The sequence below is a fragment of the Athene cunicularia genome, assembly GCF_003259725.1.
Source record: "Athene cunicularia isolate RWA chromosome 9 unlocalized genomic scaffold, athCun1 chr9_part1, whole genome shotgun sequence".
Lineage (NCBI taxonomy): Eukaryota > Metazoa > Chordata > Aves > Strigiformes > Strigidae > Athene > Athene cunicularia.
This window is the reverse complement of record NW_020799110.1, coordinates 13,580,197-13,606,894: the sequence shown is the minus strand read 5'-3', so window position 1 is coordinate 13,606,894 and position 26,698 is coordinate 13,580,197. Positions and strand designations below refer to the sequence as shown.

At 44.1% G+C, this 26,698-nt stretch overlaps 1 protein-coding gene across 1 annotated transcript in view; it reads left to right on the top strand.

Annotated features, from left to right (window-relative positions):
- FGF12 (fibroblast growth factor 12) overlaps positions 1 to 26,698 on the top strand; it is a 79,396-nt gene that overhangs the window by 7,158 nt on the left and 45,540 nt on the right. Inside the window, exon 2 of the mRNA XM_026855176.1 lies at positions 1,561 to 1,664. Coding sequence (XP_026710977.1) covers positions 1,561 to 1,664 — 104 coding nt within the window. The remainder of the gene's footprint in view (positions 1 to 1,560; positions 1,665 to 26,698) is intronic.

The following is a 26,698-nucleotide window of genomic DNA, read 5'->3' as shown; positions in this document are numbered from 1 at the left end:
AACATCAGTGTATTATCAGCATTCTTTTCATACCAAATTCCATACTGAATCCAAAACACATCACTATTCTAGCCACTAAGAAGCAAAAAAATTAGCTTTAGCCCACTTGAAACTAGGAGAATCTCCCAGGGAAGGAGAGGCTGAGCGATGGCACAGTGAAGAGGAGGACAGTTTCTCCTAGAGCCATTTTGTGAAGACTCCGTTGCGCTGTGCTTGCTCCAATGTGATGTCAGGCATAAAATGTCATAAATGATATATACATCGAATCAGCTAGAGGATGGTGTTCTTAACAGCTGGAAAATAGGAATGCTTCACTGTGTGCTTTGTCACTCAGTTTTTCCTCTGTACTCTGCTTATTCACAGGCTCCCATAGGCTAAGTTGAACACCCCAGAGCTCTTGAGAAGTTTCAAGCAGGTTTTTGCAAATAAGTGAATGTGTTAAAAGCCGTGAGAAATACTTTGTGAGTGTGGAAGGGGCAGTCTGACCTTATGACTATGGAACCAGAAAAAATGTTCTTGTTTCAGGGCAGTTGTGTGGGAACGGACCTTGAGCGAAGTATTTCCGTTGTGTTTGTGCTCACATTTCTGCCTGACCCTGTGCCTATCTTTCCATATCCTGAGCTCCCAGGGGTAAGGTCTCATTAGCTCTTTGTAAGCTGAAGCACAAGAGGTCCTACAACATCTGGATACTCTTGTCCTATAAATCTCAGAGGAAACAAAGCCGTGCTAATGCCTCAGTGCTCAGTCTGTCAATGCCGACAGTCCTTTCGTCTTTCAGCCTGTTCTGTTAGAAACATAACAAAAGACTGATGGTACATTAATGTATATGCTCATGGGAAAGGTCTTTCAATGAGGTAACAAGGTCTACTTGGAATCAAGAAATAATTAATTGGAAGTGGTTGCAATGCTTTAATCAATAAGATTGCAGTAAAATTGAGTATTGAAAGGCCTTGTCCTCTTCTGGCCTATGTAGTGCTGCTTCTGAATGAGGAGCAGTGCTCTGGTCCTGGAGTGGAGCGCTATCTCTTACTGAGTTTCTTCATTCCTTTGACAGCAGGGATCACAGGGGCAGACACACAGTCAAGTTAATTTGCATCCTTCTGGCCGTGGTCCTGTCTGTATACTCTTTTAGCATATTGCAAATGCAAGGAAGTGTGACTAGGCTTAAATCTGTTTCAGGGTGAACTAGACTAAGTTGTGTTGTTATGTTTGCCACAGGCAAAGATGTGAACATGTGCTCAGCTGGCCCACAAAAAGCTGTTGAGATGCGCTAACTTGAGTGCGTGTATGAGCCCTTGGCATTGTAAAGGCAGTAATCAGACAGACTGATGGTCTTAAGGCCTCTGGGAGGTGGCCGGATTCAGTACTTTTAAAAATTTCCTTTCAACATTGGCCCCATGGCTGCAGACCTTTCCTGGAGCTGGAAGCAGGACTTTTGATTCTAGTTCAGTATCTTTTGTTAAGCGTCGGGAGTGGGGTGGGCTGGCCCTGGGGCAAAAAGCAGCAGTGGCCACGCAGGGTGATGTCTCCATAACCTTTGCTTTTCTTTTCCTTCTGCAGCCCTTTTTAATCTAATTCCTGTGGGTCTTCGTGTGGTGGCGATTCAAGGGGTGAAGGCAGGTCTGTACGTTGCCATGAACGCTGAGGGATATCTCTACAGCTCAGTAAGTACTTTGCGCTGTTGAATTCCTGGGGTGGTTTGGTTGTGTAGATGGAAGGGGAGAGACTGCATTGGGACTTGCAGGTTTTTCTGAAAATGGTCACGTAACAGCAAACCTTTAAAAGCCGGAGCAGGGGGAGCTGCTGCAAGGCCATGCAATATTCACTTTAAAGTGTCTCCACGGAGATTCATGGCAGTATTTCCTGACCTGTGAAGATACACTTTGTGTTCCTTTGAGTAGTTACTTAATGTAGGTCACATTGTAGAGGAGGTTGTGTGGTTGGCTGGTTATATTCTAGTTTCACATATGGACTGAATAGAATTGCTTCTGAATTGTGCCCGGTTAACTGATCATAGGCGGTGCCCCAGTGGGTCATACTCCACTTTTGACTGCAGCAACACCCTGGCTTCATTAAAATGCTTCTGGGCTATTCTGTTGGCAGAGTGCTTGAGCAGAGCAGAATTTCCCTGTATTCGTGTGGTCTTTTTAATGCATATAAAAGATAAGTGAGGCATTTTTTACTGACTAATTCCCCTATAACTTTCTTAGATGGCATGAAAGGGCATGAGGTTATTCATAAGATTCTAATTTGAAGTAAGTAATTGATTTTCACAGTGAATAATTGATTCAGTGATTTATTAAATATGGTAGCCCTTTGCCAGAATTCTTTATGCTTCAAATAACTTTGCTCTAGTTTTGCATAGTAAAAAGTGGTAGTTAATAATGCACTTCTTATTTCTGTAGTTATGATATCTTTAAAGTATATGGCCAAGATTCTAATCTCATCTGCCTTTGTGTAAATTTACAGTACAGCAATTCTGCTCTTGTCTAGCCTTTAGTTCGCTTTAAAAGTGTATGTGAGAATGGAGATAGGACCACAGAAAGGACAACAGTTTCAGTTGCTCCTACACACTTGTTCTTAACTTTTGTTCCTGGTCAGTTTTAAACTGCTCACATGGTTGGGATTTCCTTCTTTCCCTTGAGAGGTAACAAAGCTCTTGTCTCCCCAGTGGCTCAGGGTAGAAAACAGCAAATGGATGTGTTAACATGCCTGGCGAGATAGGTCTCAAAACTGGCTGCTTGTCAAGAAGAGACAGAGAGATCAATCTGGATCTCTGTGGATGCCAGACGCTTCCTGTTCTTTCATAGCCCAGTAAACATAAATGACTGCTTCTAAATAAATTACATCAGTTTACTAACAATGAAAACTTCCTCTTTTTGTAAAGCTATCAGAGTCCTAAAGGTAGTACCAAGCATGATGTGGTACTGCACTAACGTTTGTGCTTCCCTCCAGGCACATAGTCGGGGGGGTCAGGACAGACATTTTGCCCCGTGTTTGTGCAGTGCTGGGCATAAAGGGTCCTGGCCTGGTGCTGAGGCTCCTTGTACCGCTGATGCCCTGTAAATGAGGACTGCAGGAAAGCACTGTGTGACACAGAGCCACATCCAGTCTGGGAGGGGAGTCTTTTAGAAGCAATGAAGGGTAATCATTTTCTGAACAAATAGTGCAAGGGAGGGAAAGGTGTGGGGCTCTGGCAAAAGAAGAAATAGAGAGTTGGAGACATGATGTTTGGCAGCTGAGAGATTAGAGATGGTGAAGGGGAAAGGTATAGCTATGTATATAAAGTATATATATATAAGTGTAGTAGTGAGACAATACAAAGGGTGGGAGGGACATACAAAGAGATGGTGGGGAGCTGGAGGACTATGTATCCAGGAAACACGTTTGCTAGCCATATAAAGGGTCCTAAAAAGCACCAGGGCATACATGTATTCAGATGAGAGTGGTCTACTGGGGCCTACTTATTCCCAAGTACACCTGTCTTAAATAGAAAAATTAGTCGGGGAAGGCTAAGGATGCACTGCGATGGCCAGTGGTTAATGAAGTACACCTCATTACATGCCACAGCTTGATGGCTTTCAGCTCTGTATGAACTAGTAAGAGTTAAACTGTTCATTTCATCAACATGATCCAAGTTTTCTACTTGCAACGAATGAATGCTACTGGCCTATCTCTACGCCAGGGAGATAGAACTCACTGGACACTATTCTTTTCTTGTATTGACTGGTGTCTGTCTCTGTCTTACGGCAGTAAATCAATGAATTCACTGTGCTTTGGAGCAGACCCCAAGGCAAGAAAAAAGAAAATTTGTGGATGAAGCCTGTTAGGAGAAAGGAGTGTGGGTCAAGCCATGAGAAGAGCTCAGCCTGTTCAAGCAGTCTCTTCTGGATGTTTCGGCTTTCCTTGTAGAACTAAGATCCCATTCGAAGCAAGCGTTTGGCATGGCTGTGTCAGTCTCGAACACTGTGCTGGGGAATTGCTTTGGGAGGACTTGACAGTCTGTTCCTCTCTGGGGTGAGCAGGGCTCCTGGCCATGCTGCCTGGACCTGATTGCTGCCCACACCAAAGGACACATTGTCCATGTTCCTTTGCTTAGCAGACCCTCAACTACAGCTTTGCTTGTCTCAGGACAGTTTTTGGTGTTGTGCACGTACCTATTTTTTTCATTAGCCTTTTCTGAGGGATGTCTGAAAAAAATGGGTCAGTATTCCCCATAGATACTGTTTGGTCACACAGATTCATTGATCAATGAACTTTTTCTGCTGCTTGTCTGCCTTCCCTGCTGTCTGTCCCAGGCCTAGCCCTGCTAGGACTTCTTATAACACCCTCAAGCCCAGGACTGCTTTCAGATAAAATGGAACTCTCCAGGGAAATAAAGGGGTTATTGGTAGTTTTCTTTTCTTCTTCTTGAGAACAGAATGTGGCTGTAACTGAACACATCATCACTGTGGGTTTGTTTTGTTTTTGTTTGGTGGGGTTTTTTCAGTGATATTTAATCTCTGTGCGTCAGCTGAGACCTTGGCTGACATTCTCTGCCCTGGATCAAACCAGAGGCTATTATCAGCCTGGACTCTGAGATGGTTTGTGCCAGCTCCTTCTGAGTTTTGGCCGAGGGGCTCTTGAATGGGTTTAGACTAGCAACCCTTGGGAAAAAATCTGCCTGGTACCAATCAGTAGAAAAGCAGGGCTGAGTAGTGTCCTCTAAAGCCAGATTTGGTGAGAAGACTCTTTACAGAAACGTGCAAGACCATCCTATGTGCTTGGCCACATTGATGCCTTTAGCAATGGGTCTCCTCATCTCTTCTGTTCAGTTTGGGATGGGTAGGGACAGTATGGGGTTGGGTTGCTGGGTTGAAGCCAACCATAGATCTCTAGCCAGATTTGCTTCCTCTTTGCTTGGGAATCAGCTGTTTGTGACTTCTGTGCATTGTTTACTTACACTAGATACCCGATTATTTTTTTTCCAGGCTAGCTTATTGCTACCTCTGAGGCCTGCTGGGGAATTAGGTGCTTAGTAGGCAAGACAATCAGGTCTTGGTCTGAGACGCCTGGCTTGGCAGGACAGTAAGATGCAAAACACTGTCTTCATAGCAAGCTTGCAGAGAGTCATTGGTGTGTTCCCATTTGATTCCTTGTAATGTAGAGCAGCTGTAAATTCCCTCATGGTGCATGATGGTCTTTATCAGCATCTGTTTGGGGGAGTGACATGACTCTCCTGAGGATCCAGTTGTAGCATTTTATGCCAAAGTAGAAATATACAGAATGAATGAAGGGCAATGGGTATTACTTGTCCTGTCTTAGCACTTGGGAAGCTTAGACCAGAGGCTGGTTGTTGCAGAGGAGAGGAAAACACAGAATAAAGAGGTACGTCCTGCTCCAGTGAGTTTACAGCCTAATCGTAATGGGAGAAGACACAGAACATGCTCTCCTGTCTCTGTCTGGAGTTAATAGTTCCACCACCAAATTAATTCCCACTCCTGTATAACCTTTCTGAAGTTTATCTCCTCAGTGCTCAGCTTCCTCTCCATTGCCCCTGCTGCAACAACTCACAGAGGCATGGGGAAGGGAGTCCCTGCAAAGGGTTTTACCTGGGAGCAAACCTGGTTCTCCTGGAGCAGATGCTCATCACAGGGCTGTAGAGCCTCCACGGGCCTACTAAATCACTCCGAGTACGCTGAAGTTGCAGCTCTCAGTATGATGATATGTATAATTCAGTGGCATTACAGCTGGGATTGGTTTTGCCCCAAGTGCATAGCACTTCTCTTCTAAAATGTACTCGCTCAGATATTCCTTGTTGTTTAACTCAGAGTTCTAATTATTTTTGAAATGGCAAATCATGATACATAATTTATTGGAAAGACTGAGAAAACCCTAGCAGAGATACAGAATACAGAGGGAAAAAGTGGGTCGCTGACAAGAGCTCTGTGTGGTTTTACAGTATAAAGCTGTGAGTTTTGAAATGCTGAAATTAGAGCTTGAATCACTTCAAAGATTCCTGCTAATAAGGGAATGATTATGCACAATAAAAAAAAAAAATCTAAACAGCATTGAAAAAAACCATCACGTTTGTCAGTGTGTCTTTGCATTTTCTTTTTCTCTGCTTTTTTTTCTTGCTCTATCATTTTGCATAATAAACATGTCTTGCATAATAATAAACAAGCATCTGGGGAAGTATGTGTATTTTTTAATCTGCTTGCAATGCTATAACTATTTTGCTACAACTCCTCTAGGGCTGCTGCACTCTTTATTTACGTCATTTCAAGGTCAGGGTCTGGAATCAATAATGCTGCATTCTCTCCCCTGATGGGCTTGGGGTGTTAAACCTGCTCCTGCCAATGCTCCTTCTTTAATTCCTACTTGACCTCCAGTGGTGCTAGTTGATTTGGTCAGAAGTACAGATGGGCCAGGCAGGTATCCTGGACATCTCTCTTTTGCAAATTTTGCAAGTAAGCACACTTGCTGGGGGGATTCCCTAGTTTACATGCTTCGTTAGGGAGCCAGGTCAATGGAAAGAGAGAGAAATGTCTCCAAAGGCAAAGCACAGCAGGAGCCCAGTGTAATGTGTTTTTAATTTCCCTCCAGAGTATCTAAATCTTCTTCACTGACTGTTTAAAGGGGCTCACTGAATGAAGACGTTGACTGGGAGATGTAAAACTCCTCCTGTCCGCTGGCTTATTCAGAAATATGGAGGGAACAAAATGGCTGCTCAGGGAAGCAGCTGTGCTGAGAAGAGCCAGCCCCTGGGAGCAGATTCCTGCCTTGCATCGCGTGTTCTTAAAATACAGCTCCTGGCGGGCACCCCGGCATGCCACCCTTGTAGCATGGAAACTTGTAAATAGAGCTATCAATAGCAAATCGGTCCCTTTTCTCTTGGTGAGGAGCTGCCACCCACATTGCTCTGCTTGGCTCTCAGGAGCAATTCAGTGGTCCAGCTTTCCTTTCACTCCAGCAGAGTGAGCTTCTGCATCCTGTGTGTTACTGATGCAAGTCGAGGAGGACCAGTGCTGGCCCCCAGCAGCTCAGGGGTTATTCAGGATGTTGTAAGAGCTAGAAATGGGTACAGCCTCACTTGGCAGGACCCTCTGGACTGCTCATCAGGCAAGAGCTGGGACAGTGCAATACAGTGGCTTTTTTTGGGCAGGTTTCCCATCTGGCATTCTGTCGAGGGACCTGTATTCCCTGAACTTTCCTGGCACAGGCACCCCAGCAGGGCTCCCATGGGGAGAGTGCTGCTCTGCACCTTGTATTGACGTCTGGAATGAGTTAGGTCAGATTTAGCTTTTGCCTACTCAGGCAGGAGATGGTCAGACGACAAAATCAGTAACAGTAGGACCTAATCCTGTTTTCCTAGCTTATCTGTTCCTTGTCTTGTGTGATAGCAGCACAAATTATAAGGAAAAAGTATGCTTAGTAAGAAGTGCCTTCTCTTAGCCTTGGCTACATAGGGTATTTAGGAATGTGCTATCTTCCACCTAAAGACAGTTGGAGGAGCAGGGACAGGACATTCCCCTTTGTGAGCAGTGGTCTGTCAGTGTTGGGATGTATTATCATCTTTTGCTGAAATTTCATTGTGGAGGAAAATAGGGGAAAAATGCTCCAGTGTGCTGACTCATCTCATTTTGACACTTCCCCAAAGAAACATTACAGATTCCCATTTTGAAAGAACTTCAGAATGTTTTATATTGCTTTATCGTTCCTAATAAAATTAGAACAAAATGTTTAGATTTTGGTTGAGCATTTTGATCCCACGTGATTTCCTTGAAGTGTGGAAGGTGGAGGAGGTAAAACAGCAGTGGAGAGGGGTTGCTCTAAATTGTAAGGAAGGCCAGAGTAGAAATCGCAGAGATTAATTGGTTGTAGCTGCCATCTTCTGCCCAGTGTTCTTGTATGTACGTGTCTAACCTTAGATAAGTGCATAGGCAAGGTCTTTGGAGCAGGTACTAAACAGCTGTAGCATTGCATAGAGCTTGCTCATTTTTCTCATGTGTGTTGTATGTGATCAGTTAACCACTGTAGGGGAAATTATGAGGTTACAGCAGAGCAGTCGATGGCAATACCATATTTGAGTTGGATTTTGGAAGGAAACTCTAGAAAATGTCTAGGTTGAGGAGGGGACAGTGTGCAGGGAAAGCCCCTAGTTAACAGAAATGATGTGCAGGTGGAGCACTCATCCTGGCAAACAAGAACCAAAAGCTGTCACGGTGTCACTCTGGAGAGGCAATCACAGCAGCAGTCCCTTTCATTACTTTCCCTTTGCATCCTGCTACGGGGGATGCAGGACTGGCCAGTAACCAAGCTTCAAGCTCCTCTCCCTGGGCTAGTATTTTGATTTTCCTCAAACTCTCCAGCCTGCTTTGCTTGTTTTTAATATCATTTATCCAGTGTCTGTTTTGTTCCTAAATAGAGCCATTGTCTGTTTTCCACAACTGAAACCTAGAAAAAATCTCCAAGACATAAGGGTGATGGTGGAAGTGTTCTTAACATCTACTATATTAACTATATTAACATTCTACTATATTAACATATAGTAGAAGGACAAATATGTACCTTCCTGGGTCCAAGACTCTGGACGCAGGAATATGGGGGTGTTGATATGAAAAGCAACAAGAAAAGTTTTGAGTGAGGACGTGTTTGGCAGAGGTCAGGTGTGTGTTAATGAAGCGATTCAGATCTCTTTTCTGATAACACTGAACTCAAATATAGAATGGATAAAACTAGTGAATGGTGTGCCTTTGCCAAACAGTGACTAATGGCTCTGGAGGCGAAAGCAGGAGATACAACAGTCATAGGCTAAGAAAACCAAGAAAAAAACCTTACTGACTGTGCATGTGATTATAACTGGGAGCCAAGTGATAGAAGACTTTAAAAATGGGAAACACTGTTCAACTGTAATGCAGTTTTCCCGGGGGAAAAGAAGAGAGGTTCAAAATTCTTGGGCTATTTCAAGCCAGACTGGCTGAATCAGTGGGGACTGTAGTGTGCTATAGTGGAAAGGCCTGGATAGGAGCCTGAACCATCCCTGCTTTGCTGTGACAGAGTACTATCCTGATTAGGCACTTGCAAAGCAAGTTATTTTCTTGAAGTTTCTGAATCACAGGAGCTGAGTTCAGGTCCCATAGCTTTTTGTTACCATGGATCCCAAGATACAGGGCTAGTTTCTGGCACCTGCGGTTACATGGCATGGTGCCTCACAGGACCCTCCTAGAATTGGTGGAGTAAACATGATTGGCAGGAGTTATGAACCTGGCATCAAATGTGTTTATACAAGATCTAGTTCAGCAAAGCTCTGAAATTGCACCTTGATGCTTTGCTGGATCTGTGCTCACCGGTCTCCTGGAGATTACCAGCCACTTTCAGTTGCCTCTTCTAGCATCTTTTCTGAAAGAGACAATCCTTACTGCAAGGAAAACTCCAGATCTATCCAACTTCTCTTGCTGTGAATTAATCTGTGAAACCAAGAGCGGAGTGGAAGGGATCTTGTTCATAGTACTGGCAGCCGGTCACTGCTGTGATGTGTTGCATGCTGACAGCGTGCTCAGCTCTGCAGAGCGCGTGGGATGGCCAGCGTGCTTGTGCCAAGGAGCCTGCAATCTGTGCGCGAGCAGGGAGGAGCAGAGGGGCACCTTGCCAGCAGCATTGCCCAGAGGCATCCTGGCAGCAGAGCAGGCAGGCAGGACACGGCTTTGGACCCACTCCAGGGCCTCCTGAACCATGCCTGGATCTTATGTCTGGCTTCATGGTATACGAGGCCCTGCAAGGTCTATCATCTGTACATACTGGCCAAGGCTGAGCCCAGTTCTGGCCCCAATGCAGTGGGTTAGAGGGCAGTCAACAAGCAGTGTGAGTCAGAGGCAGAGCCCATCCTTCCCCACCCACTGGGTCTGCTACCCCAGGGGCTGACTTGGTTTTAAAAATATGGCTAGTCCTCCTGGAAGGCTGAAAACATCAGCCCCAAGGGATAATGACTGAGTGTTTTAGTTCTGCTGGTTGTTTATTACTGGAGTATTTAATTGTATTATCCAACTTGTAAATTTTTGAATGAATGAATGTATCTGTAAGACTTTTTTTTTATTATTATTTTTTTCTCTAAAAGGGGTACTACTCTAGGATGAGGCCTACAGAGTTTTGAGGTGCTGCTACTTAATACCATGGGGACAGGCAGGTTCTTTAGGGATCCTCTGCTGAACAATGGCATGACAGCATTGTCACTACATGAAAAACTTTATTTTAACCTAGACCCTCTGTAGAGCAGGTTGGTTTAACCAACATCCTAGACCCTCTGCAGAGTGGGTGGTTTTACACATCTACCACAACTTGAGCTGACATGTGCACACAGAGCTCCCTCAGTGCTCAGGGTCTGTGGTTGGTGGTGGGGAACCCTGGCCAGGTCACCACTGTCCTGCTCCCCATCCCGCCCCAGGAGTTGCAAGCACACGCTGTTGCGAGCAGGGCACTGCGTGTGCTTACACCTCCCCGCTCACGACATCGGTGGTTCTGATTGATGCAGGTACCCAGGACCCCTTTATAAAGGAGAAGTGGGTACATGACCAACTCACCCATGGCTAACGGCCGCCTGCCCCACGAGAGGGAGCAGCGGGGTTGGGAGGACAGTCATGGATGTGGGATGAGAAAATGGGAAATGTTGAGAATTGTAGTAGTAAAGTCATGGCTGCTTCTGTGTTGTGAAGAGGAGGAGGAAATATTCGCTTTGCTGGAGGCTGAGCCCAGACGTGATGGTTCAGAACTTGTGGCCTGGACTTGGACTTGTGGCCTGGCCCTTATTTTCAAGCTTAAACTATCTCTGCTGCAGCAGCAGTTGTCTGTAGACCTCTCCTAGGACTAGAAAACCAAGCAGTGATGGTTGTAGTGGTACCCATTAGTCCCTTTATGGTGTATCATTGCCTTTCTGCCTGCAGGTAGGTTACACGCTTGATCTTTTACTCTTGTGACTAATTTCACTTGCTTGCAGTTTTGCTGTGCTTTAGTTACACCTTCCAACAGCTTCTGCTACTCACCTTGTTGCTGTCATCCTTTTTCCTTTTCCTTAACCACTCTTTATTAATCTCACATTAGTGTGTAACAGACAGCATATCCAGACCAAAAAATTCCTATTGGCAGGTGGACACTATGTAGACTTATGCCCGTGGCCTCCTCTAGAGCTTTTGCTGGACTAGAAAGGGGACCGTCCTCCCTGCTGATGAACAATAGTCTGAATCCTTTGTTGTGTGGAGGTGTTTACTCTTCTGTGGAAAAGCCTGACAAGCCCCGAAACATTTAAATGACATTCAATTAATTGTCCCTTTCTGAAATCAATAAATCCCTCGCACATGCACGAGTCACAGGTTAATTTGGTAGTTTGACAGCCATTAAGGCAGTAAAGAGACTATGAGGGTGTCTTGTCACCTCTGACACACCAGTGACATCCAGGGTGCAGAGGAGCTGTGCTTTGGGAGCAATGGTAGCCTTTCATGCAGCTCTCTTCTATGTTAGCTGAATCCCAGAAAGTTGAAAGTATTTTAATATTCATAATGTGTTCTCTAATCCCCCAAATACATACCTCAGTACCAGCCCCACGCTAAAAGCTTTCTGAAATGTGAACACCCTCTTGACATAAATAAGACATGGCACAATGATGGTAAGTCTTCCTGTCTTCTCACTACTTTGCTCCTGAGAAAACTGAAAGATTGACTTCCCTTTATAAGAAGCTTCCTTGGTCAGCTCCTCTGAAGACTGTGCATCAAATGCATTATTGATAACACCTCTGGGGATTTGCATGCACACATGCAGATGTTACAGACTCCCAGATACTGTCTGGAACACTGCAGAGGAGTTACAGCAGCTGGACAAAGATTGTCTGCTTCTCTCTATGTCTAAAGCCTCTGAGATAGAAGTCAGCATGAATTTCCTGCATAGCCTTTTCTCTTCCACCACTAAATCATTGTAAGCATGAAATAGAAGAGGAAGGTAGAACCTCAGGGATTTTGAACAAGGCTGTTAGGTGAGAAAGATAATTTCCAACTTCCTAGGCACATCCAAAGTGGGATGAGGAGCAAGATTTAGCCTGATTCTGACATTGCCACAAGCACAGTGGCCATTCTGGGCTATTGCTTCCCCCAGTAGGAATCTCTCCAGAGCAGCAGGGGTTGAGAAAAGGCAGTTCTTGGTATCCCTGCTGCAGTGTGCAAAGCCTGTGCACTCGCGCCAGACATTGTGTGCCTTTTAAGGTGACTTGTTTAGCACTCCTGCTAGGTTGAAGAGTTCCCACATTGTCTCATATTGCTCTAAGTTGATTCATGTGCATCACAGAGAAGTTCCCCCCTTCCTCCTGACACTGGACGAGTACTGTTGGTGGAGCTGGGGCAGCTAATGGGTTTTCAATTTTGGACTGTGCTCAACACCAAGGAGAACCATCATCATCTGAAGTTGGGGGATACCATTTATTTTCTGCAGCCCCCTCTTTTCTGTACTGTGCCTGTTCCTGTGACAGGTAGATGGCTGCAGAGAGGCCCCTTGCTTTCTAGTAGGGCAGAGCAAACTCTGGCTGGAGGAAGGACCTTTGACAGGGATCCAGCCAGCTCAGGAGAAGAGTGTTGTGCAGGTGTGCAACCAACCAGCTCCAGCTGGGATCCTGTGGATCCTGTCCTGAATGCCTTCTTAGTTCTTAGAGAAAGAAGGCTCACAACTGTTACACTGGCTTGTCCAAAGCAACTTCCATCTTCTTGCATCTCTTACTGCTGCTGTGGACCCTTCCGCTGGACATTTTCCTCCTTGTCTCTCCTGACATGCTCTGGGAGCTGTAGCTGAAAAGCACTGGTTGCGCTGTCTTGAGTGTTGCTCTGTGTCTTTCTTAGCTTCTGCCTGCCTATCTGCATCTGCACAGAGGTTTAGCAGGATCTTGTCCACAGCAAATGTCTGTGGATGTCCTGTAGACACTTGGTGTGATAGGTAGGCATCTAAAATTCCACTGCCGTCCAATGCTTCTCAACTTGTAGACCTGTCTGGGAACTGACATGCTCTTTTTCTGGCTTAGCATGGAAAAAACTTGAAGACCTTGTATAGGGACTCCTCGTTTTCCCAGTGCTCTGACCTAGCAAGCAGTCTGGAAGTATTGAACACAAAGGCAGACATCGTGTCTCCGCCTGGAGAAGGTGGAGGATCACTGCAGGAGACATGTCTATGAACTTTTCTTTAGGGAGAGGAAAAAATATAAAGGACCTCTAAGAGCAGACCATAGCTTGGCCAACCCTGTCATGATGCTCATGGTCCCGTTGCACTCAAGATTGTTTCCAGTTTCTTTGTCATGGTCTATGATTTATGTTTACTCCCTGTAGCAGAATTTCCCTGTGGATGCTGGGAAATCCCACTATACACTGTGGTGAGCAGGAAGGGAATGGAGCATACTTGAGATTAAACCAGAAGCAGGGTTGTCTGGTAATAACTACCAGTGTTGGACTAGGAGGAGGAGGAGCAAGAGCTCACACTGAACACCAGTTTCTGATGGGAGGCCAGGTCTGAGATGTGCTGTGGCTCTTGCATGTCTGGTAGATAGCTGTTAAAATGCAGTTATTTCACCTAAAGCTACATCCCGTGGTTGGCCTTCAAGTGTGTGCTGGTCCGAGGGTGTCTGGGTCATCTGGATCATTGGCAGTGGGAGGAATTAACTTAGCTGGGGCTGCAGAGGCCAGTAATGTGGGCCCCAAAAAGAATCCATTATCACTTACCTGTGGGTTGCTCCTGAGCAATCCCACATGCTCAGATAATTTTCCATTCATGCTGGGAAGCTTCATCACATAGTTAAGGAAACCGAGTGTAGAGGAGTGATGTGCCATGCCCAAGGTCATGCGTGGAAACTGGATTAGGCCTTCTGTTCTTCCTGATCCTAATTCTTTGCGTTGATCACAAGCTTTCTTTTGTATCACTGTGATTATTCAAGGAACTGGTGCATCAGCAGCAGCACAACTTGTACGTGTAGTATCTTGTGTCTGAGCAAATCAGTTTGCTTTGAAAGCTGTGTGCCGTGTAGGCAGGGCTCGCTTCTCCCTCTCTGTCTTCCCATTTCGCTTCTTTTCTGGCTCCTCAGCATTTATGTCCCTAGCAATCTTCATTGAGGATAATGGGAGCAGGCAAAAGAACCACAGGAGAGTCGTACTCTGCCAGCCATCTTCCCTTGCACGTCTTAATACCATATGTCAAGTGCAGTTGCTCAGGGCTCCACAGATATCTCTTTTTCAGCCACCCAAGGAGCTGGGCCTGTTTACAGTGTCGGCTTCATAAAATGGCAGGTGGAGAATTGGAAACAGCTCCCGAGAAGCTCAGGATTGCAGGAGTGCTCTGGAAAGAAGCACTTGTAATGTGCTGATGCCCCCAGGAGCTGAACAGCCAGGTCTTGCAAGAAAACCATTTGCACTAACAAAATCAGGCATGGATTTTCCGACAATTTAAAGCCCTGATTTAAGAGGTGTAGGGGCACCCAGTACATCCCCTTGCTCTCACTGAGATGAATGCAAGGGTCGTCCTTGTGGGTCCATTTAATTCGGTGTCCAGCTCCAGTAGGTGCCACTCGTAGTAACACAGACAGTAACTTATCAGACCACTGAGAAAACATCTCCTTAGACTGTGCAGAAATGCCTGTTTTTTCAGAGCTAGGCTGGGTACCAGAAAGCATCTGGGTGGATCGCTGGGCAGTCTGTCCAGCATTCATGGTGCTTCAGTGGTGCTCTACAGCCCTGGCATGGTGCCATGCACTGTGTCTTCCTCTCTCCAAAGCCATCCAGGCATGACCAAGGACTTAATGAGAGCTGGGGACCAAACTCTGCACTGGAGGTTTTGCTTGGAGGTGGGCTGCATGTGACTCAATAGGAAATGTTCCATAGGATTTTTTAGTGGTGGAAACATGACCATAAAGCATTATGTAGCAAAGTAATGGTGGAAGGACTAATACAATTTCTGTGGTATTGAGAGATATTTCAGTATCTGATGTCTCTGCCACTGGATTATATCTAGAGCAAACCAACTGATGTTCATGTAGTCAGAAAACTGAGGTGAGTGTATTTACCCCAGCATGTCTGAGATGTCCAGTGAACATGTGTATGTTCATACTAATACATATATAGGAAACCAATTCCTTTCTGAAGCCTTGGAATAATAATTCTCAATTAATTTTCTTTGTTAATAGTGTTTTAGGATTTTAGTGAATAAATAGTCATTATTAGAAGTAGTGTCTGTTTTGGAAATTGGATATCATCATATCTTTCTGTGAAGACATAGCAAGACCTGCTTTTCTACTAGAAAGCTCAAAGTGGTTTCCAGAAAAAGGAGAGAATTATCCACTTTCTTACACAAGAAAACACAGGTGTAGAGAAGGGAAAGACGACTGCTGGTCACACTTCTCTTCAGTTTGTAACTCCTTAGTCGCAAAAGCAGACAGAACACCCAGATTCCCATAGCCTCAGTTTCTTGCTTGTCACTGACTAATTTCAAGTGATTTCTCAAATTTTTCTGCACACCCATGAAAGTGTTGGCCACTGGAAGTGTGAATGTCTTAAACTTTTCACTCTGCAACATCCTCTATTTTTGTAAGGAGCTCTGAGAGATGATTTATTGAAGTATTACAGTTTCTTGCATCTCCAGGAGATTCTTTCAAATAAGTTCTTTGTGAAAGTTTATTATTGAAATTTAGAGGGACGGAAGAAAATCAATTTCCTCCTTCAAAGCTACCTTTTTTCACCTACTCTATTTGCTTATCACTCTGCCTTGCCAAGGATTATTCTAATCAGATTTCACATATTAAAAAATAATAACATAAAAATAATTGTCTTTCAAGTATTTGGGAGGCTTAAGTAAATTAAGACGTTGATCAGATTCTGCTCACTGTTGCAGCTGTGAATACAATGGAGGGTACCTGGGGTGGCTGGGGAAAGGACTGTGTCTAACGTGTGTCTTTTATCCTCCGAGAGAGGCCAGAAGGGAGGATTGCAACTAGTCTCGTCCCTGGGGGTTGTTTGGTTAAACGTGTGTTGCTGAGTAGCAGCTGGGATGTAGGCCTGCAAGGCATATGGACACAGCCCAGACCAACGGGGCAAACGGCAGAGAAGAGATGCTTGTTGCAGGAAGCTGCTCTAGCAACCAGACGTGCCAGGCTGGTGCTTTGCCACCACCTCTTTCACTGAGCTGTTTCAAAGGGGAACCAAATGTCCGAACTGCCCGAGTGGTTTTGCAAATCTGTCCCCAGCCTAATGCACCAAAATAACAGCCTGCAGCAAGGCCAGCACAGCTTCTCTGCATACAGCTTATTTCTGATTTGGCAGCTGTTTGAGAACCTTATTTGCTGTACATGTCAAGACTGATAGCGCTCCTGTTGGGGCTATGACCTTGACCATCCTTTCATTCTTCCTCAGTAAGCTCATTACAAGCTTCTAAATCATCATAAGGGCTTTACCATGAGCTAAAATGAAAGTGTCTTTCTGTAAATACTGCCACAAGGAGGTAGATTCATCTTTCAGCATGAGATCTGGGCCTTGCGGACATGGTGGAGGAAGGCCACACTGCTATTGATTCTGGCTCCTTGTACTACAATCTAAGTGTTTCTATTGAGTTTGACAGAAAATAGTTCTGTATTCCATAGGTGGGATCTTCCTGATAGCAGCTGAAAGACAGTATGGGTGTGTGTTCATACTCAGCCAGGAAAAAGACAATACGCCGGCTCCTGACAGCAGTAGTTATCTTGCAGGTCCCAGACACGTGAAACTTGGCTTTAGTAATAAAACAAGCCTGCAGTCAAAATATGGAAAAAAAGTTGTGTCCCTCTTTGCAGATGGAAGGGAATTTTTGTATTTAGGGTGCTAGCAGGGCAGTTTATAGGGTACAGCTCCTTCATCTGCCACAGATGTCTTGCCTTGACCACAGGATTCAATTCAGTTGCCTAAACCTGGACATTCGTCTCCCTCCGCAATGTGCCAGCTTATCCTGTCTGGCCTCCAGAGGACCATGGATCCCCCTTAGGTCCCATGTCCCGCCTGCCAGCCCTGTGCATATCTGGCATGCCCCAGGACATTTTAGATGGCACTGGAAACTTATGTTTAGGTAACTAGATTAAGCCCTTAGTTTCTGTGCCTCAGCTGCTCATCTATATGGTGGAGATAAGATTTCTTTCCTACTCCCACAGAGACAGTGTGGAGATAAGTGCACTGGTGATTGACAGACACGCAGATTCTATGTTGAGGGCACTGTGTAAGAGCTTGAATAGATAAGAGAGTGACTACATGACAGCATGAGGGGTTTTTCTTTGGTTTTTTACGTCAAAAGATTTTCTGCTTCACATGTCCTTTTCCTATCAGGATGTTAGTGCTGTGAAAGAGAGATGAGCTCACATGAGCCTCTCACACCTGAAGCCTTCCCGGGTTGACATTGCTCCAGATCTAGCTGCGTTTCTCTCTCATCCTGGCCCCGTTTGACTTATTTGCCCCTCAACTCAACCACAGAAGTGTGCATATGCTTCGGCAGCATTTGGAGGCAGCTTCCATTTGGAATATCACTATTACTTCTCAAAAAAAAAAAAAAGGCAAAAGGAAGCTTTTAGTTTTCAGGTCTGCCAAGTTGGAATGGTGCAGTGAAGTAGGGGAATCACTGTTTGACTTCACAATGGAATAAATTGACCTGGTACTACCTAAGAGAATAAACCCAGAACCTAGCTATCTTATTTTTCCGCTAAATCACTGTTCTGGCACCTAGTCACTTCATTGCCAGTGGAGCTGTAAATACTTGCAGCTCCCTGTGGTTTCAGCGGGATTTCAAAGTAATCACCATCCCTGCGGTTCTTTCCCCTTTTATTTACAGACTTCAAAAGCTCAGTTTTATGCTCATCATTTAGGACTCTGTTTCCTGACATCCATTTGGAGACTGTCAGAAAGAAATTTTCTACAGCCAAGAGATTATTTCAAAGTTTTCTCTGAGGAAACTGAATACTGTGAGTCTCTGGGACATAAAAGAGACCAAAACTAACATAGGCATTTTAGATAGTACCCCACTGAAATCTAGGGCAGGATATTAGGTCATCTCTTTCCTCAGGTCTCCCCTGAAAAAAATCAAACCATTATTTTCTGCAGCAGAGGACTTCCACACATGGTGGGAGTGGTGGCTGCATTGGGGGCAGCAAGAGGAAGCTGTGAAGACCCCCACACTGTACAGCACAAGCTGTAACCACACAAATGTTAGACAAGAAACTGAGTAACCACGTACGTTTTTCCAAAGACTCTATAAGTATGTCTGCAGCGTGCGCTTTTTAGGTCATTATGTCCTTTTATTTATTTCCACTTTCACAGTATCCCCTTTCTCTGCGCCTGGAGTCATCAATCATATGTTCAAATACTTGGGTATAATCTGCTCTCAGTAGTGACACTTCAAATTGTGAAATCCTTTGTGGTTAACAGTTTCTCAGTTTCTGTGAACAATGCACTGATGTAATTATCAACAATGTACTTCCCCTCCCACAACTCTTGAATCTCTAGTCATTGAAACAGCCAGAAAGTGAGCAAAAGCCAGCAGAGGCTTTTTGAGTGTATTTGTAATTCACTGGCATTGCATGGGTTCTCTATTCACTTTTATCCCTTGGGATTTTACTGAAAACACTCTAGAGAAGGCCACAGCAGCCGTTGCTGCAAATCCTCCTATATGCTGTTAGCAGTTGGAGTCAGGAGCCCTTCATGTCCACCCAGTTCTTGCTGGATATTTCTCTGCCTGGTTGAGTGGCCTTACGCAGTAACTAAGTCATCAAGGACAAAAGCACATCCTTAATTCAATAGGAAAACTCTTCTGTCTCCAGTTACTCCTCTGATCAAGTACTTGGCTGAACTGAGGAACTGTTTTACTCCAGAAGATCCTGGGGGACTAGCTTTTGATCTAGACCTCAGGGCACCTCTTGTGCCCTGCAAAACTTGGCAGCATCCATCTGGTGGAAATATCTCTGCCTGCATCTTTCTAACTCATCTCTCTGTAGGAGCCATCTGTCTGTCTAATCTTCCCAAGCACTAACGGATGGCTGTGCTTAAGAGTTTGACCATCCAAATAGAGTTCTCTAATGATGGAGCCAACGATGCAGTGATTGCTAGTGCATGGTGAGCACTGTGCAGCCTTCCTACAGCTGCTTGCTTGCTTGCTTTCACCACTCAGATCTGCAGTGTAATTTTTAAAATTAACATTCCAATTGCCCATAATCTTGTGATTAAAATGCAAATATTGACCACTTTTCCTTTGAAAAATTTGTGGAGGAAGGAAGGAGGAATGCCTCAGTGGAACTACATTGTCAGCTATACAAAGCTAAATCCACATTCACTAGGACAAAGATGAATTTACATACTCGGAATGGGTAATTGCATAATGAAGAACACTGCATGCTAGGTAGATAAATTATAATACTCTGAGGCTGTTGTAACAATAATGTTGAGGGGACAAACTGCATTTATGTATTTGAAAAAGTGGGCTTACATATGATTCTTGTTCATTTAGATAAATCAGCTAATGTATTAGCCTAATACATGACAGAGACAATAGTCTGACTCCTCAAATATATATTCAGAGAAAAATAAAGATTTAGAAACAATTGTCTCAGTAAATAGGGGGATTATCCACAAATCCAATAAAAATATGCAGGTTTTATTTCCCCTGTTACAGTATTTTCTGTCTTGAAAGCATGTGAAATGATGCTATTTCCTGATTAGAGACCTTTCTAGAATTCCCTATCAGCCTTTTTTTTTTTTTTTAGCCTTTTCTGTTTTCTAGGTAATAAAAGCCATTCAGTAATTCTTGAGTGTGCAACTGTGGAATCAGCAGAAAATAACTGTCCAGACTGCAAAGGAGAACTTATTTAACCTGGTCTTTAGATTGTGGTGAATAAATGAGAAGCAGAAATGTGTTCCTGGATTCAACAATTCAATAACCATGCCCTTTTCAACCTCAACTGACTGAAATACACACTCCTAAGGAAATTCTGCCATTTGATTGTTTTCATGTTTGGGTTGGGTTTAGACCTTCATTGCCCAGAACAGTGGCATCTTGGTAGCTTTGACATTATGTCCCTTTTTTTACTTAGGACATCCCATCACCTTTGGTGTTGGAATACCTGCAGATTTCTTTGGGAAAGCAGTTGTAAGATTGAAAGTGATTGATCTGGCCAGTTTGGCTTTCTGTGGAAAGCAAGCTGTGAAGCTTCTGTCAGACTTGGTTGAATCATTTTTGCCTGGAGCAATATTTTAATGAAGTGACTGAGCCAGGACTGGAAGGTTTTCATCTATCCTTTAAGGAGGATTGTGTATGCTGAGAGACTGCTTGTACTCTCACAGCAGTTTGGAAGGTGCCTGGAAAGTTTCATGTGAGGTGACAGCAAATAGGAGACTGGGTAGATGTAGGCACACAGTGGGACAAAGGAGGTCCTAGAATCAGTGAAAGTGTAAGCCTAGAGGTGAGTCTTTGGAAACACAGACCCACTGAGAGTTTCAGAGGAGGGTAAGCCTCTGAGCATCCCTGCCAGCATTTTCCAGGAGATCATTACCTTAAAACACAGAAAAAAAATATATTTTAACATAGTATGTCATGGCTGTTAAAGACAAGGATACCACAGATTGCTGGAGGTTCGGGGCTGTAAGCTGTTGTTCCTACATTCTTCACCAGTGCATCCAGTAGTGATCCTTGCCAGCAACAAAATACTCATCTAGATGGAACTCTGGGAGGAGGGAATCTGTGTTCAAGAGGCTCTAGGAGCATAGAAACAGAAAATAATGCTCTGAATGAGCCTTTACCTTTCTATAACCTCCAGGTACCCACTCTAAAACAGGGATGAAGTATCAGCAAAGCTCTCTCTGACAGGCTGATGAATAGGCCCATTGGAAAGCAGGACAGCAAAATTAGAGGAATTTCATTTAAGTCCACCAATGGCACGTGGGATGTCTGAAAGAACTGAGCCTTTGCTTAGAATCATGATGAAAATTCTTCAGTCTCCTGCCTTAACTGTTGGACTCTTCTTCCTCTCTAGCTCATCGTGTTTTGTACAGTCTTTTCAACTGTGTGCTGAGGGCGTTAGCCTGCAGGCCTGGAGTACAGTGGAGTAGACTTGGCAGAGCTGGATTTTTCAGCTGGCTGCAGGGCTGGAGGCAATGGGTATTAACCGAAACATGGGAAGTTCTGTCTGAACATCAGGAAACACTTTTTTTACTGTGAGGGTGACTGGGCCCAGGAACAGGTTTCCCAGGGAGGTTGTAGAGTTCTCCTTGGAGGAGTTAGCTCCATCTCTGATTTCTGGCTTCCCCAGTAGGCTTTAGTAGTCCTTGCAGATGGCTCTGGAGATGGTTTGTGAGATTCAGCTGAAGTGGCTTCCTGGTTATGGAAACTAACCAAGGACCACAGAATAGAAAAAAAGCTATGGGATGGCTTTAAAGTGCAAATGCAAATACGTTGTCAAAATTAGAGCCAGTGAAACAAACGCAGCAGCAGAGCAACCTGCTGCAATAAGCTAGTGCATAAATATCCCAGCAGAAAGGTTCAGAGCCATCTGCAAAGACCACTAAAACTTACTGGGGAAGCCAGAAATCAAAGAGAGAGGTAATAATCAGTCTTCAGTGTCTCAGAAGCATACGGGCCTCTTTCCGCATTATGCTACACGAATGTCTTTTGTATTGCAGTATCAGCCTTTAGGTGATAAAAAAAGAGGGAGGAACAGCAATTTTAATAGAGAGCTCGGATATAGACTGAAGCGATTAACTTGCTTAAAGTCCTGGTTGTTTAGAAGGAGCAATCTGGTTACCAGTAAAAAAGCAACAATAAAAAAATGTCCCTGCCCCAAACTTTTGTATGTTTGCATTTGTGCTAATAGTTTCCTTTTTCTTCTCCAAAACATGACTTTAAAAGAGGTATGAAAACAGTGACAGGAAAGACACTTTGACAGGAATGGTAGAGAAGGCTTGGGAAGGGACAGTGGAGGAGATTTGTTATGTGATGCAAAACCTATCGCCTCCATGTCCAGATTCCTCTCTGTCCAACTCAATACCACCCTAATAAATCTCCACCTCTTGGCTAGTGTCCACATCCAGTCCATATCATTAGTCACTGGTGACAATTACTGTTAGTCATTATTGCTAGGATAGAAATTCAGTCTGAACAGACTGACTGGGACTAGAGAGAAACCAGTCTCTCTCTGCTAAGAAATGTTTGCTGCCAGCAATGTGTGGTGTAGGAGTTGGTACAGCTGACTGTTGCCCAGTGCTGTCCATTTTGCATTCCCGTGTCTTGGACAATACTTGCTGCTCTTGTGTTACCAAGTTTTAATGAATAGTGTGTTCATATGTGCATCACTTCCTCTAGTGTGCACACACCCTCCTCCCAGACACTCCAGAGCTTCTGAGATGATCCTGCAATCATAGGTAATAAAAATGTTGCCACTTAATTTGCACTTTCATTTCAGGAGGAGGAGATAATGTTCCCAATGATCTGCCTTTAAAGGGTCCTCATTTATTGCTGTTATTCAGGGAGAATCCAGGGAGATTATTTTGTTCAGCTTGGAAGCTGCAGTGTTAATTAAAAGGTCTCCAGAAACCGTCTGTGAGTTTTTATTAACATTTGAGATTTGTTCCCACTGGTTCTGCAGTAGGGGGAGAGCAGGGGTTACATGCTGATGGCTTGTAATTGCTTCCACGTTTGTGTATTGATCACTGTGGGCACATTCAGAGCAGAAGTTATTAAGGTCAGCAGTGCTATCTCGCTGTTTTCCCTCTACGGCATTTCCCCCCAGTCACCCAGGTTCTCCTTGTAAGGATGTTTCCTGCCACTATGTATCTGATATTTCTGCAACTGTGAGTTTATTCAGCAAAATTCCTCCAGACATGCTGTCGTGGATTGTTTCAAGCTACAATCCAGCAGAACAGAAGGTGCCCGAGTTAACTTCAGCAGTGAAATTATACAGCAGAAGGCATTATTAAAAGCAGATCTTTAGTCCAATAAATCCTCCTTTATGAGTCAGAGATTGGAAAGAATTCAGAAAAGGGCAACAGAAAGTTACAGGGCTGAGGGTTGGGTTAGAGGGGATGTAAAGAGAGGGAAAGTTATCAGCATATGGTAAGGGAGAAAATTGAGCATGTGATGTGCTGTACTGACTAAGAATCGGGGATGTTTTCAGGAAAAAAATAGTGAACATGAAACATTGCAAGACTTGCATAGGAAGTTCCAGCCTGGTGATGGGAGTGCACTAGGCCAGTGATTTTAGCTCTGCAAAATGGAGGTTTCTAAGTGAACGTAGATACAGGTATGTGATTGAAATCACTGTCCTTGCACTGCTAGGAACGTGTCCTTTGGCTTGCCCCATAACCAGGAATAGGAAGGGCAATGGTTACTAGTACCCTCCCTTCTGGTACCTGTGTACAAGGGACATTTTTGTTCCAACAGAAGAATCCCTCTCATTTGCAAAGGATAACAAGTAGTTTGGGAGCTGAATAAAGCTTTTATTTTCCAACCAGTGTGTGTTAATTAACTGTCTCACAAATGAACTACTAGTGGAAGGTGCTTAAATAAAATGCCTTGAAGCTGCCACTGTCCTCCTTAACCAGTCTTCTCTGGAAAAAGGTGTTGGGATCTGCTGTGAAACCCAGTCATAGAACTGAGTAGAGCCTGCAGCAATCCCCCTGCAAGAAGGGTGCTGGCAACATTTCCATCCTAGCTTTGTTAGATCTTCTGTCAGCTTTTCAGTGATGGCAGTAGTCTTTCAACACACCTTTTATACCTGTTAGGTTTTCCTGGAAACGCCTTCTTTGGTTTGCACTGCATATATTCTAGGCTAGTGGTTTTTGGATTCATTGTGGACGTCTAATATAGGTGCATCTGATCTTAAAAACTACTAGTTAAAGTTGTTTCTAGACTTCTGGCTCTGAGGTGATGTTGATGTTTGCCCAGCTCATTGGGGTGACAGCATGTGCCATCATCCTGACCATTGGACTCCAGCGTGGCAGGGAGGGGAACGTGGCTGTTTTCTTTTTGCTCTAGTTGTGGCTGAAGGTCACGAGCGTTTCCTTGTGCCTGTCTGCGTGCTGGCTCTGTGACTTCCATTCATGACTGCTTTAGGATTTTTAACTCCTCTCTCCAGTTACTGCCTGCTCTTTGCCTCCTGTGCTACTTCTTTTCTTGTGAAAGCATCGTCGTGACTGAGGCAGTGGGGACTGCTGCTTGAACACCCCCTGCTTCCCTTTTGGGGAAAGGGCTTCTCTGTTTAGGGCGCATGGGAACCTGAAAAACGCAGCAGGGATGCAGGCAAGGATTTGTCCCAGCTTGTCAGCTACCCATCAAAACAGATGTGTTTCAGTCTGATGCCTCAACACCTCCTTTCTTCATCTCCCTAGGAAAGCAGAAAGGACAACCCCAGCTCTATTTTCACCAGGGGAAAGTGCGAATTACTCACCACAGCACTGTGCGAGTCAGTCTGGATTTATATATCAGCGTGATTGAAGTGGGCTCACAATAACACTGGGGAGAAGGAGAGTCCAAATTGTTTTCAGCATAGGGTGGCTGTGCTGTGGAGCAGGCATCCCTGCCCTGAGCCTTAAAGCAGATTTCCATCAGCAGCAGGAGCAGACAGGGATTTCTGGCACGGTGTGGGTACCTCTTTCTCTGCTCCTAGCAGGACTCTTTGGTTCCCAGCGTTAGCAGCCAGAGGCACCAACACTACTACTGCATACAGAACTTTGCTAGGTCACAATGGCTTGCACAGCTTAATTATTTTAATTGGAATTAACAGGGAAAATAATTCCCTCTTCGAGCAGGAACAAGCAGGACATGGACTGTCAGAATTTTTTAAAATGAGCTCTGCTGAAGGCAGAGGTGCAGAGATATGTAGTCAGCTTGCTTTAATGAGATTTGGCTGAAATTACTCTAGGTTAAACTCAATCACAAAAGAAATGTGTTTCATTGTATTAAGGCATATTTGAGACTCAAAAATCTCATTCACATTATTGATGAGATAAAAACTATCAGAAATCATGTCATTTTGAGAGATTTTCATTCTCCAGATAGGCATTGGAGAACAAATACTGCTTCTAATGCTGGGGCCAGTTATACCAGGATGTTGGTAATTCATGGATTTCTTTTCTGAATAGTTGTTAAACTAAGAAAAAGCAATGCAGATTTGCAGAATACTGAGATTATTATAGAAGATTTAGACATAGAAAGCGACCTTCAGCTGAGAGATCATGAGTTGTTTCAATTTAAATTAAATGGAAAGCTAAACATTCACCTGTAGCTAAGAGTTATTTCATAAATGTGAAAGAAACTAGTTAATAGAGGCAAACTGGGCTGTAGAGCTCTGGATTTGAATGCAAAAGGGGCTTGGATTTTTTTTTTTTCTCTGTGAGAGGAAAAAACCTGTAGAATTAATATACTAGACAAAGGAAAATCTGGTAGGGAAAGACACCTAGTTTAACAGATTAAACAAGAAAGCAAAAAAAGGAGGTAATTGATGCAGGCAGGAAGTCCACAAAAACACAAAATGTGATTCAGCAAAGAAAGCTATTGCTCTCTGGTGAGAAAGCATAGGGGAGAAAGGAGAATTACAAATATGAAGAGAAATTAGACCACACACCCACACACAAAAAGGGGGGGGAAGAAACAAATACTAAACCGCTGTTTAGCCATTAAAACCAAAGCAAGAAGGAAGAAGTAGACCTGATTTGTGGTGAGGAGCCAACAGAGATTGGAGGTGATCTAAAGGGATCCCCACATACGTGAACAGAAAGAATAGCACTCTTCGTTGCTTAGAAGGGAGCGTGTTGCCAGAGGGGATGGACAAAGCGAGTACCTAGGGAGAAGAATGAAGCAACTGCACCTAAGGAGGAAACACTGGCCCAGGCTGCTGAAGAATCTGACATAACAAATTGCGAATCTGTTGATATACAGTTTTATTTCTATGTGGAAATGTGCTTCACACTGGGGAGTGGAGAAATTTTATTTGAAAATCGGCAAGATAAGCATTATGGGCATATATAGGCTCATCCTGTATTATGTTCAGGATGTTATTCATTGTTATCTAAAAAGAAAAGAATCATTTAAAACAATGGAGATAAGGAGATAAAATGTAACCTGAGTTTAATAAAGGTAGATTGTGCAGATTACTCTGTTACTGGACTTTGTAAAATAACTGCGTTTCTAGATAGGGGGAATGCAGTAAATCTCATTTATCTGAATTTTGGTAGTGCTTGCTATCATGTCATGCATGTTACTAGTCTAACTGGGAAGACCAAGATTAGCAGGAAAGGATTGCAAAGGGAGTGAGGGTCCTTGCAGTGAAGATGACAACAGGTTGTGCTGCAAGGGTGAGTCTGGCCCGGCTGCAGACCTGCCGAAGTTTGGGTGAGGGAAGCGCACGGTGAAGCCACATCTGGGAGGTGCTGTCACTGCAACGGGCAGAGTATCGCATAGGAAGAACAGGGTAATTCTGGGGCGCTGGAGTTACAGAAGCATCAGTTACACAAAAACGTGTAGTATTGAATGGACATTAGAGAATTTGGTCTAATAATAAGAATTTGCACTCTGAGTTATTAACTTTGTTGGAAACAACAGCTGAAACACTGAAACCTTGCCTGTATTATTTACATCAGGGAACTGTGAACCATTACTGAAATCTAACTTGGAAAACGCCAGATGACCATGCAAGTTGTAATGGGTGCAG